The 11,380-nt window shown below is 41.4% G+C and overlaps 1 protein-coding gene across 1 annotated transcript in view; it reads left to right on the top strand.

Moving 5' to 3' along the window:
- Positions 1 to 1,969: 1,969 nt before the first annotated feature.
- The window catches only part of GORASP2 (golgi reassembly stacking protein 2), a 30,471-nt gene continuing 21,060 nt past the window's right edge, over positions 1,970 to 11,380 (top strand). The window contains exon 1 of the mRNA XM_052660193.1: positions 1,970 to 2,140. Within this exon, the coding sequence (XP_052516153.1) occupies positions 2,078 to 2,140 (63 nt within the window). The 5' untranslated portion in view covers positions 1,970 to 2,077. The remainder of the gene's footprint in view (positions 2,141 to 11,380) is intronic.

Below are 11,380 nucleotides of genomic sequence, written 5' to 3'. Positions count from 1 at the left end.
AGCTGACAAACATTCTGCTGAATATTAGGAACACAGAGCTGACTTCACTCCCTTTCCTGTCCTTGAGGAGCCTAATAACTGGAGATTTCATTTCTTTATGTATGTACTGGTTTCCTAAAAACCTGGTATTGGTCTACTGACATCAAAGAAAAAAATATTACTTTTGTTTTTTTATTTTAAATACTTTTGTTACAAAAGGAGTCCATGAGCATTTTAGAATGTAGAACCAGCCAAAACAAAAAAGAAAACATCTCTGTCACTGCCCAGAGATCACCACTCTTACCCTTGGTTGGTATCATGCCACATTTTTATATGGATATTATATATTAACATGTATTTTATTTACAAAAATGTTTTCATATTGTTTATAGGCATATTCTGTCTTATAACCTGTTTTTTTTTTTCAGTTAATAATTTCCACTTTTCCATGACGGTAAATGCTTTTCTTCAAACAGTATTCACATTTTCCCAATTAAGCCCAAAATGTCTTTTACAGCAGATTTCTCCAAATCAGCCCCCAACTCATCACCTTTCACTACACCTTTCATTACCTTTCCTGGTTATTTCCTTCATACCTCTTAACCCAGCATAAACCCTTTCTTAAAAAAAATTTTTTTTATTACTTTGTTTTGGCTGTGCTGTGTCTTCGTTGCTGTGTGCAGGCTTTCTCTAGTTGCTGCGAACAGGGGCTGCTCTCTAGTTGCAGTGCACAGGCTTATCCTTACAGTGGCTTCGCTTCTTGCGGATCGTGGGCTGTAGGTCATGGGGGCTTCCGTAGTTGTGGCACATGGGCTTAATCGCCGAAGGCATGTGGAATCTTCCTGGACTAGGGATGGAACCCACGAGCCCTGCATTGGCAGGTGGATTCTTAACCACTGGACCCTCAGGGAAGTCTTAAACCCTTTCTTATTATTCGACTTGATGAAAAGAACTGGCTAGCTGTTCCAGAGAATAGCCATTTTCTTTTCTTTTTTTTTTTTTTTTTGCGTGCCTCCTTCCTTGTGAAGTCATTTACTTGTTCTTCTGTTCTCTTTATTCCTGTAAACAGAAACAGGAAGATCTGACTAAAGCCCTGAGAGGAGCAAGTAAACCTTTTGGGCTGGAATACTTCATGGGTACTTCACGTTGCTTCATATTAGAATGCATTTGTTCGGATACCTGGTTGATCTTCCTTCGCTGATGGTCAAATTGGCCCGTGGGCAGTAACTGGGGATTTGGGGGGCGGGGGGAAGGCATAAAAGGAGGAACAGAATAGGAACAGTGTGACAACTACCTAAAGGAAGTGGAATGGGGACCTCAGCCGGCAGTGCAACGCCAAGGTCATCCAACTGGGTTTCCCACACTGGCATCGCTCAGGTTGTGACCGACTGATCTTGTTTTCACAATGAGAGCAGGCAAAAAAGAAAAACAAAAAGAGAACTTTGATGGGTCCTCCATGACTCTCTAGGACAGGTGTTTTATAAAGGGAACATTTTCCTTTCTAAAACTGAGCTGAGCTGGGCGGACGCGGTAGTCCACTCACGGAGAGCCACTACCAGGACCCTTTGTATAACCCGGAGACATGACCTACAAGTTTAGAAACCCCGCGAATAGGGAGCTCCCTGTGTTTGCATCGGGCCCTATTCTTTTCAGCAGGAGCCCCTTTCCGGCCTCTGGCCACCAGGGGGAGCTACAGTCGAGCAACTGTTTCTTCAGGAACAGCGGGAACGCGTCTAGATGAATCTTGTCAAGCCAAGGGACCCGTAGCAAGCAAGGTATCGAGGCCGGATGAACCGTGTTTCTGCTCTCTCGCGAGCATAAGTAGGCCTCACCCCGCCCTCAGCTCCAGGCTTTCCTCCTTCCCGGCCCGCGTGGCGCCCCAGACCCCTCCCGGGGGCTCGCGGCAGGTGGCGCTGTCTGCGGCGTCGCAGCGGCTCTGGCTGCCGCGGTGACCATCTCCCAGCGGGCACTGCGGCCCGGCTCTCCGGAGGCAGCGAGTGCCACGTCCCAAGTGCTACGCGGAGGAGCGGAGCGCACGGCGCGCGGGGGGCGGGGAGCAGCGCGGAACCCAGCCCGACTACACTGATCGCCCGCCGCCATGGGCTCCTCGCAGAGCGTCGAGATCCCTGGCGGGGGCACAGAAGGCTACCACGTCCTGCGGGTAAGGGCTTCGACAGCGGCCTGGGGGCGGCGGGCGGGAGGCGGGGCCCGGCCGCGGGGAGGCGGAGGCCCCGACGGACTTCTTCCCGGGGCAGCCAGGCCCGACCCGGGGAAGGAGCGGTGGTCCAGGGCGCTTCGTTGGACAAGGCCGGCTCGGGCGGCCGCTCGCATCCTGCCTCCCCGGAGCGCCCGGGGTCCGCCGCTTTGGGAGGACGGGCAGGAAACCGAGGAGGCAGCAGGCGACTTGGCCGGGGGTGGCCCAGGCGAGAGGGCAACCCTGACTCCTTTTTCTCTTCGCGGCCTTCTCAGCCCCCTCCCCTTTATTCTTAGCTCTCAAAGTTGGGGAAGGCTCGGGGTGGGGGTGGGAGGAGCAAAGACTGCAAAAGAGGTGATGGTGAAGGTAGCATTTCAATTCTCCGAGAAAAGGAAACCTGGAACCCGCAGACTAGAGGTGGGGGGTGAGACGGCTCGTGTTAATTCACCTCGGCGCTGCCTGGATGTCCGGAAGAGCCAGTTAGGCAACGAAACGAATTGCCTAGAAGTGGGTTTAACGGACTTAAACCTACTTGATTTTCACTGGATTTCTCTCTCTCCTGTGTCGCTGTTGACCTTCCCAACCCTCCTCTTCCACATTTCCTGGCGGGGGCAACTTCCGTTCTCCTTTTTCCTAAGGCTGCTCAGAGTGTAGTGCATTTTAAGATTTAGATCCACAGTGTAAAAGGTAATGGAAAGGAACTTAAAGAAAAAAAAATCCAGGTAGGTAAAGGAAAGCAAGTTCAGTCACCAGGATGCAGAGAAACAGTATTTCGAAAGGCGTTTGCTCAGGCCCAGCTATGAACAGCCTGGATTGTACAGAGCTGATCCTTTCCTCAAGGAGTTGGGAGTCGTTTCCTCAAGGAAGTGGCAGCGCTGCTGGTGTGCTGTGACACCTGCGTGAGTGATACCATGATGGACTGTTAACAAAGTGGCCCCAATCCGTGGTGCTATTTCAGGACATAGAGTGTAAATAGATGTTAGCTCCTGAGCTCCTCACAGGCAAGAGCGTTTTCACTGAAAGTGGGAAAGTGCACTTCCTAGTGCTGCGCTCATCTTCTGCCTTCGGTCCCATGTTTCAGGTGAGAGAACGAACATCTCTTAAGCTAAATTACCAGACATCTGCCTAATGGGGCTGTGATCAGTCACCTCTCTGATTTTCAGGATTATCACAGGTAGTTGTCCCTCCATTCTGCTAAAAATTCCTCTTGAAGCCACACTCTGGGTGTGTGGAAAGGATAATTTTCCCAGAAAATAAAGGGAATCTATATATAAATCGTAATACCTTCCTGTTCCGTTTAGCTAAGCCAATCCCCAGCTGCCACACTGATGGGGGAAATGCAAGGAGAATTGTCAGATCCCAGATGTGAAGTGAAAGTTAGTGGCAGTGTTTTTCTTTGTATTCTCCGGTTTGATTCCTACCTCTCTGCTGTGGCGTGTGTTATCCAGTATTACAAGCCGATTGTGGCTGTGAATCCTTGGGGATTCATGATATTTTTATGATAACGTGTTCTAGGTAAAGCACAGTATTAATGAATGTTAAAAGTCTGTACGAAAGCTGTGCACATCAAAAGGATTCCAGTTCGGTGACTTCTGTTAATGACTGTGGGATGTTAAACAAGTTGGAGTGCTGTGTTTTTTTTTTTAACATAGGTGCATCTCAGTAAATCAGCACTCATATTCAGTACTGCAGATGCTATTAATCTATAAATCTGGTTTTTAGAATTAGTAGGGACAACCTTAGTTTCCAGTCTGCATCTGGAGCATAAATGTTGCAAAAGATGAAGTAATTCTTCTTTCATCTGAGTTTTATTAGAGGGAGCTTTAAAAATAGTAATGATCATCTACTTTAGGAGAATTTTTTAAATGTTTCAGAGTTCCTAACCCACTCTGCCCCATTCTGTAATAGGTTTCTTTATCTTTGTTTTTAGAGGAGGAAAGTACTATGTTAAATCTCAACATATAAAAGTCTTATTTCCATTTGTTATTGCCTAAATTATGGTTGTATATTCTGTCTCTGGATTAGTGAGCTTGTAAACCAGAGTAAATATGACAGGATAATCATGGAATAAAATCACCCGTGTTTAATAAGTTCTAGAATGGTTTAATTAAAACCTAGTTTTCTTTAATAATTCTTTGGCTGTTTTCTTGCTAGTGATAAAAACTTGTGTAAGTGTGTTTTGAAATACCAGTTTATAGTGCACACATATCCATTGCTAGTTATTGTGTTATTTTTAAATTGTATTCCTGCAATTCATAGATTGAACTTTCTGTTTTTTCCATTATTTTTCTAGATCCGTTGTTAGATTCTGCTTTAAAAAAGTACTTAGGAGACAACTTTGAAGTGATTCCAGATTTTCTGCTATCAATAATTTACTTTTTATCTATTATGTATTAATGCACATTTTCATGTTGTGATCGTATTACATACCCAACTCTCCATACTTAACCTAGAAGTGACCGATACAGTTTATGTATCCTTTCAAAAGTGTTTTATGCATGTTAAACAATCCACACCCCACCCCCAACTTTTAACTCTGTTTTCGTTTATAACTGTTAGAATCACATGATACATACTGTTAAACACCCTGGCCTTCTTAATTTGGAAGAGCATGGTCTCTGTCTTTCCGTAGCAGCACACAGAGATCGGCTTCTCACTTTCTCTTAGCTCCTTAGTGAATCTGTTATAATATAGTTTGGTTAAGCACCACCCCCTGGTGTTAGACACTTAGTTTTTCTAGTCTTTTGTTGTTACAGGTATTTATCTACAACCTTTTATCTTCACTGAATTGTATTTCCCCATATTAGTGAATTCTAATGTCTACTTATATGAACATTGGTCTCCATTTTAATAAATTACTGCATTGTTTTCTGATTATCAGCACATGTTTATTAGAAATCATTTGGATAAGTTCAAAAAGTTTAACAAAGAACCTCAATTACCTGTAATCTTACCATCTAAAGATAACTACTGTTAAAATTTTTTCCTGTCCTTTTTTTTTTCTCCTGTGACTAATGTTGCCCCTTAGTCACGTTTCACAAAGATTTTCAGTAATTTAACATATTTAAGTATATTACAGTATGGCCAAAAGTTATCATAGGATGTTAGCTTTACAGCTTATCCAGCAGCTGAGGAGCTGTTAAATAAATTAGGGCCTAACTGCAGATTGGAATGCTATGCATTCAGTGAAAACTGTGTTTCAAAACACTCTGGGTTCATAGATGTGCCTTCACGTATGTGTATGTGCATATACATTCAAGTGCCCAGGAAAATGGAAAGCTAAAAAGCCAGGATATTAAAAGGATAATTGGTGGATGGCAACATTTTTATTCGTTTAATTTATTTTCCCAATATGTTCACAGTGACTGAAATATTTATATATTTTTAAAAAATATAGTTATAAAAATTATTTTTTTAAAGTGGACTACTAGTGGAAGATTTTAAACTTTCCTGAGGAGCTTCCTTTTAAAAAATAACGTTACAAAAAAAAAAAATTAAAAAAAAAATAACGTTACAGGAAAATTTCCTGGCAGACTTCATAAGCCACATGGTAAGCCCAAAAGAAAAGAAAAATAACATTATATTTTGGATTTCCATATGGATTGGGTCTGATTCTGTTCAACATGCATACCACTTTTATTCCCATTCTCTAATCCTAACATAAAGCAGGAGAAATGTTAGCCAGGACTTCTCAGCCTTGTTAGAAGTTACTACAGTTGAAGTAACTGTATTTAATAGAGAATTCTTGCCTAGATTTTCTGTTATCAAGTGAAACCATTAAGGCCATTTTCAAAATTTTTGGAGTTGCCTTATGGGTGCCTCTTGTAAGATGTTTCTAAATTAAAATATTCAAATTAATTCCACTCTGCATTTCATACTCTTTGAAATGGGGGACATCTGAGGACATTCTGGAGCTGGTGTTCACAACAGTATGGGGACATGGAAAATGTCATGTTCACTATTCCTTATAATTTCCTCTGAGAGAGATTTTGAGATGATGGAAGTTTTGAAGGAAAGGCCATTGAGATGAATTGCGTCTCCAGTGTAATAACAGGCCTTTATCTTCTGAGCCATCTGCTGCATACTGGGCAGTATTAGGTATTCTCCTTAGAGGATAAAGGGACAGTAAGTGAAATTATTTCTATAGAAAACAATACCAAGACCATATCTACTGTTATATAGATGTGCTCTTTCTTAATGGTACCTAAGTAATCTACATTAAATCCTGCAAGATTTCAACTTCATTCTTATTTTGAGAAAATGAAATCCCATTATTTGGTAGTCATAATTTTTTTTATTCTAACGCAGTGTTTAACTTTTTTAACTCATACCCCTATTTGAAAAACAGAAAAATCTCACTATTAGCCCCTTCTCTTTTCACTCACTCTGAGAACAATGGGTGCAAAAAGAAAACAGTGGGTTATCTGATATTTTCTAAATATGATCTTATAATTGAAAAAGTTTTATAAGCACCATTTAAAGATTCTAACCTGCTCCCCAAATTGACCTCTGCTAATAAAAGGCTATGAATTGTTTCAAACGTCTTTTGCTCTCAGATGTAGAATCTGAACACTTCATTTATTACGGATGCTTTATCTGGGCTTCTTTGGTGACACTAGTGGTAAGGAACCCAACATAAGAGATGCTGGTTCGATCCCTGGGCCAGGAAGATCCTCTGAAGAAGGAATGGCAGCCCACTCCAGTATTCCTGCCTGGGAAATTCCACCAGGCCAGAGGAGCCTGGCGGGCTGGAGTTTACGGGGCCACAAAGAGTCAGACACAGCTGAGTGACTGAGCGCAGGCACCCAGGAGTGTTTCATTCATTGTATGAAATACAGTGTAGGTGAACCTTAGGACACTTTTAGGAATTGTCAGTATCTTTGAACATAAACTTTTTCCAATATTAATAAGCCTCAAACAAATTAGTGCGGTCACGTTGTTTGTATACCCTTATACATTTTTTATGATGAAGAGTATTCTTAGGTATGGACTTACGGATCCTCATTTGGAGAGACCTGCTCTTGGTGGGTGATTATGGTTTCCGGCTCTGGTCATTAAGGAGTAACGTACACAAAACTGGCCTTAGTGGCTTTCTGGGTCAGATATTGACAGGGCTGTTTAATAATTACCGTGACGTTTTTGTAAGAATTGAACTTAGAAAAACCACTAACATCAGTACATTCATTTTGTTGGCTTTAATATTCTACCAAAATTGTTAATTACATTGCTTGATTCACTAGTAAAATATCAGTTAACAATCTAAGTAGAAAATATCCATGAAGATTGGATATGTGCTTTAGAATCTGACTGTAGCTTGCCTTGGGAGTTGTAGATTATCAAGTAAGATGATTTTTTCCGCACAATATATGCAAAGCCAAAGGAGTTACTCTGGGAGACTGTGTACTTCCTTTTGACACTGCATATAAATTTACTACCGCATTTAGAGAATGGTGCTTGTGGGTGTGTGTTCTTTAAGCACCAGTGAGAAAGCATTTAAGCACATTTTCAGCAACAAGGAACCTTGTGGACATGGATAGATACATTAACAAACTATCATAACTATTGGAAACCACCGTCATGAATCACTAGATTCTAGTGTCATTCCATCAATTCATTATTTTTCCTTGGGCAAATTGTTGGACTTCTTTGAGCTTTGTTCTTTTTATCTGAAAAGTGGGGAGAGTAGGAATGCCTCCTCCAGAAGTAATACCTTTTTTAAAAAACTAAAAACCACATCAGATAGTGTATAAGAAAATACTTTGGAAAAACATTGAGCACATTGTTTATTAAAACTGTGCTGTCCACCACCTCATTGGTTATTCTGAAGATTAAATGGCATATTCCATGTAAGGCATATTCCATGTAAAGCACTTAACATAGGGTCTGGAATGTGATTAAAAACTCAATAAATGTCAGCTGGTGCCTTTATGAGCATTTACATTATTTTGTCACCCATTGAGAACCACTACTGTAGTGACAATACTGTTAAAATAAACTTGTAAATATTTTAAATAGTATTTCCACTTAGTCACTCAGCAGCTACTTTTGGTCCGTGTACCTAACCATGTACTTTAATGCTGTTATAAGTTTTGGATCAGATCTGACCCATTAATTTTATAAGTGTGCTTAATTTTTGAAGACCCTCATTTCTGAGGAGATTTTATATCCGTATGTTAAAAGACAGATGAGTGCCAGTGTTCTTTTCGTTGCTTTGCTATTTTTGTTACTGAACACGTGAACTAAAATGACTAAAAGTCTGTATGATTAAAACGATCTTGTTGAGTTTGATCTACTGTATAGAATCAATAGATAGCTTAGCAAGAGACTTCTTTCTTGCTGAGTCATTAGATCTTAAAAACTATCTAGCCAGCCTCCTTACTGTACAGCTAAGGAAAAGGAACAGGAGAGATTATTGCCTGAGGTCACGAAGCAAGTTTTCTTTCCCTAAGAAACAAGTACCTGAGTTGGTATTTGAAGAGTATAAAATGAGGTGGCAGGTTGTCAGAATTTTAGTTTCTTCTGGAGCAGACTGAGTTCTTTTAAAATCGTTTTTCTCACCTACAGATCTATTCTAGAAAGCTATTATGTAATGATGGGTTTTTACTTCATTTAGTTATCCAAATTTCATTTCTAATTGCTCCATATGTTACAAGTGATAGAGTCAGAATCAGGAGAGCAAAATCTTTTGAGTTATTTTGGTAGAACATGTGAGAAGAAATGCTTTAACAGGTGAGCCTTGCACTCTTCTAGTCTGTTTCAAAACTGTTTGCCACACAGTTGGGAGTGGGTGCACGGGTGCTCACTCACTGGAGTCGTGTCTGACTCCTTGCAGCCCCATGGACTGCAGCCCACCAGGCTCCTTTGGCCATGGAATTCTCCAGGCAAGAGGACTGGAGTGGGGGTTGCCATGCCCTCTTCCAGGGGATCTTCCTGATGCAGAGATCGAACCCACATTTCCTGCATACCAGCCAGAAGCTTGGATATCTTTGCACGTAAGCTTATAAAATAGCTCGTCTGGTGATATCCTGTGTTCAGAAAGTAGCGTGAGGTTCCCTTTCCTTACTTTAAGGTATTAGTTCTGTACCCTTTAGATGAAGTACACAAGTAAAGAGATGAATACTTCACTAGAAATCAACCCAGCATGGAACGATGAGGTCTGTACACAAAGAAGTCATTCACAAAGATCACATATTGAATGATTTTATGTGAGATGTCCAGAATAGGCAAATCCATGGAAACAGGAACTAGGATAGTGGTTAGTTTCCAGGGGCTGGGGCAATGAGGAGCAGCTGTTTAGTGGGCACAGACTCTCTTCCTGGGGTGACCTTACTGAGGCATGAGTTTTGGTACTTCCCTATTTTGACATTTGTCAGTTCGGTCATGATTCACTAAATCAATCTCAGAATCCACTGAAACTGCCTGTAGTGATTGAGTGAATCCACATTAGGGATTATTTCTGTATAGTTGGTAATTCAGAATCCAGCTTCCAATCACTGGTGCTAATTTATTTTTATGTAGTAGAGATGTCTGGCCCTTCACTATGCAGTTTCTGTCATAAACTCACTTTTTGCTTCTTGGAAGACTATAAAATGTGTAGCAAATGCCATTTGCTTATTGTAGCTGTGTTTTCTAGAGAGCTTGTGGAGGAGTGTTTCTTTTATGTTGTGAAGAAGAGCAAGTGTTAGAGCAAGTTACTTTGTGGCCTTTACATTGGCTGCTGAGTCCTTTTAGACTTAGTCGCTGGCTTTCAAACTGTGTCCCTTGTAGGTGAGGTGTTAGGTATATGTTCTTAAGATTGTGGTGATTTCATTTCTACTTTTTGGATAGAAGGACCATATCTTAAGACTTTTTATACGTAAGTGTACTGCTTGATGAATTTTCAGAAACAACACACTCATGTAACCAGCATTCTTTCCCTTTCTGGTCACACCCTTCAGTTCAGTTCAGTTGAGCCACTCAGTCGTGTTCGACTCTTTGCGACCCCATGGACTGCAGCACGCCAGGCCTCCCTGTCCATCACCAACTCCCAGAGTTTACTCAGAGTCATGTCCATTGAGTCGGTGATGCCATCCAGCCATCTCATCCTCTGTCGTCCCCTTCTCCTCCTGCCCCCAATCCCTCCCAGCATCAGGGTCTTTTCCAATGAGTCAGTTTTTCTCATTGGGTGGCCAAAGGATTGGAGTTTCAGCTTAACATCAGTCCTTCCAATGAATATTCAGGACTGATTTCTTTTAGAATGGACTGGTTGGATTTCCTTGCAGTCCAAAGGACTCTTTATGAGTCTTCTCGAACGCCACAGTTCAACAGCAACAATTCTTCGGCACTCAGCTTTCTTTATAGTCCAACTCTCACATCCATACATGACTATTGGAAAAACCATAGCCTTGAGTAGTCGGACCTTTGTTGGCAAAGTAATGTCTCTGCTTTTTAATATGCTCTCTGGGTTGGCCATAACTTTTCTTCCAAGGAGCAAGCGTCTTTTAATTTCATTGCTGCAGTCGCAATCTGCAGTGATTTTGGAGCCCCAGAAAATGAAATCTGACACTGTTTCCACGTTCTCCCCACCTGTTTGCCATGAAGTGATAGGACCAGATGCTGTGACCTTTGTTTTTTGAATGTTGAGTTTTAAGCCAGCTTTTTCACTCTCCTCTTTCACCTTCACAAAGAGGTGAGAGTTCCCTCTTCACTTTCTGCCATTAAAGTATCATCTGCATATCTTAAGTTGTTATTTCTCCTGGCTGTCTTGATTCCAGCTTGTGATTAATCTGGCCTGGCGTTTTGCATGATGTACTTTGCATGTAAGTTAAATAAGCAGGGTGAAGATATACAGCCTTGATGTACTCCTTTCCCAATTTTGAACCAGTCCATTGTTCTTTTGTTTAGTATCTGCTAAAACCTTTTCTCCATTTCTTTAAGTTGTCTGTCTTCTTTTTTAAACAGATTTATTGAGCTTATACCTTACATACCAACATGCATAAATCATGTTTTAAACTTTACAGTACAGTGGTTGTTCAGTATATTCACAGAGTTGTGCAACCATCATTAGTATCTTCATTCAGGACCTTTTTCTCACCCCAGAAAGAAACTCCATACCCATTAGCAGCTGCTCTCTGTTCCCCCTGCTCCCATCCCCTGGTCACTGGTAATCTCCTTACTGTGGATTTGCCTATTCTGGACATTTCTTATAAATGGAATTACATATTATAT

Source organism: Budorcas taxicolor, chromosome 2 (genome assembly GCF_023091745.1).
Source record: "Budorcas taxicolor isolate Tak-1 chromosome 2, Takin1.1, whole genome shotgun sequence".
In the NCBI taxonomy this organism is placed as follows: domain Eukaryota; kingdom Metazoa; phylum Chordata; class Mammalia; order Artiodactyla; family Bovidae; genus Budorcas; species Budorcas taxicolor.
The sequence above is the reverse complement of the archived record's forward strand: the minus strand, read 5'-3'. Positions and strand labels throughout refer to the sequence as shown.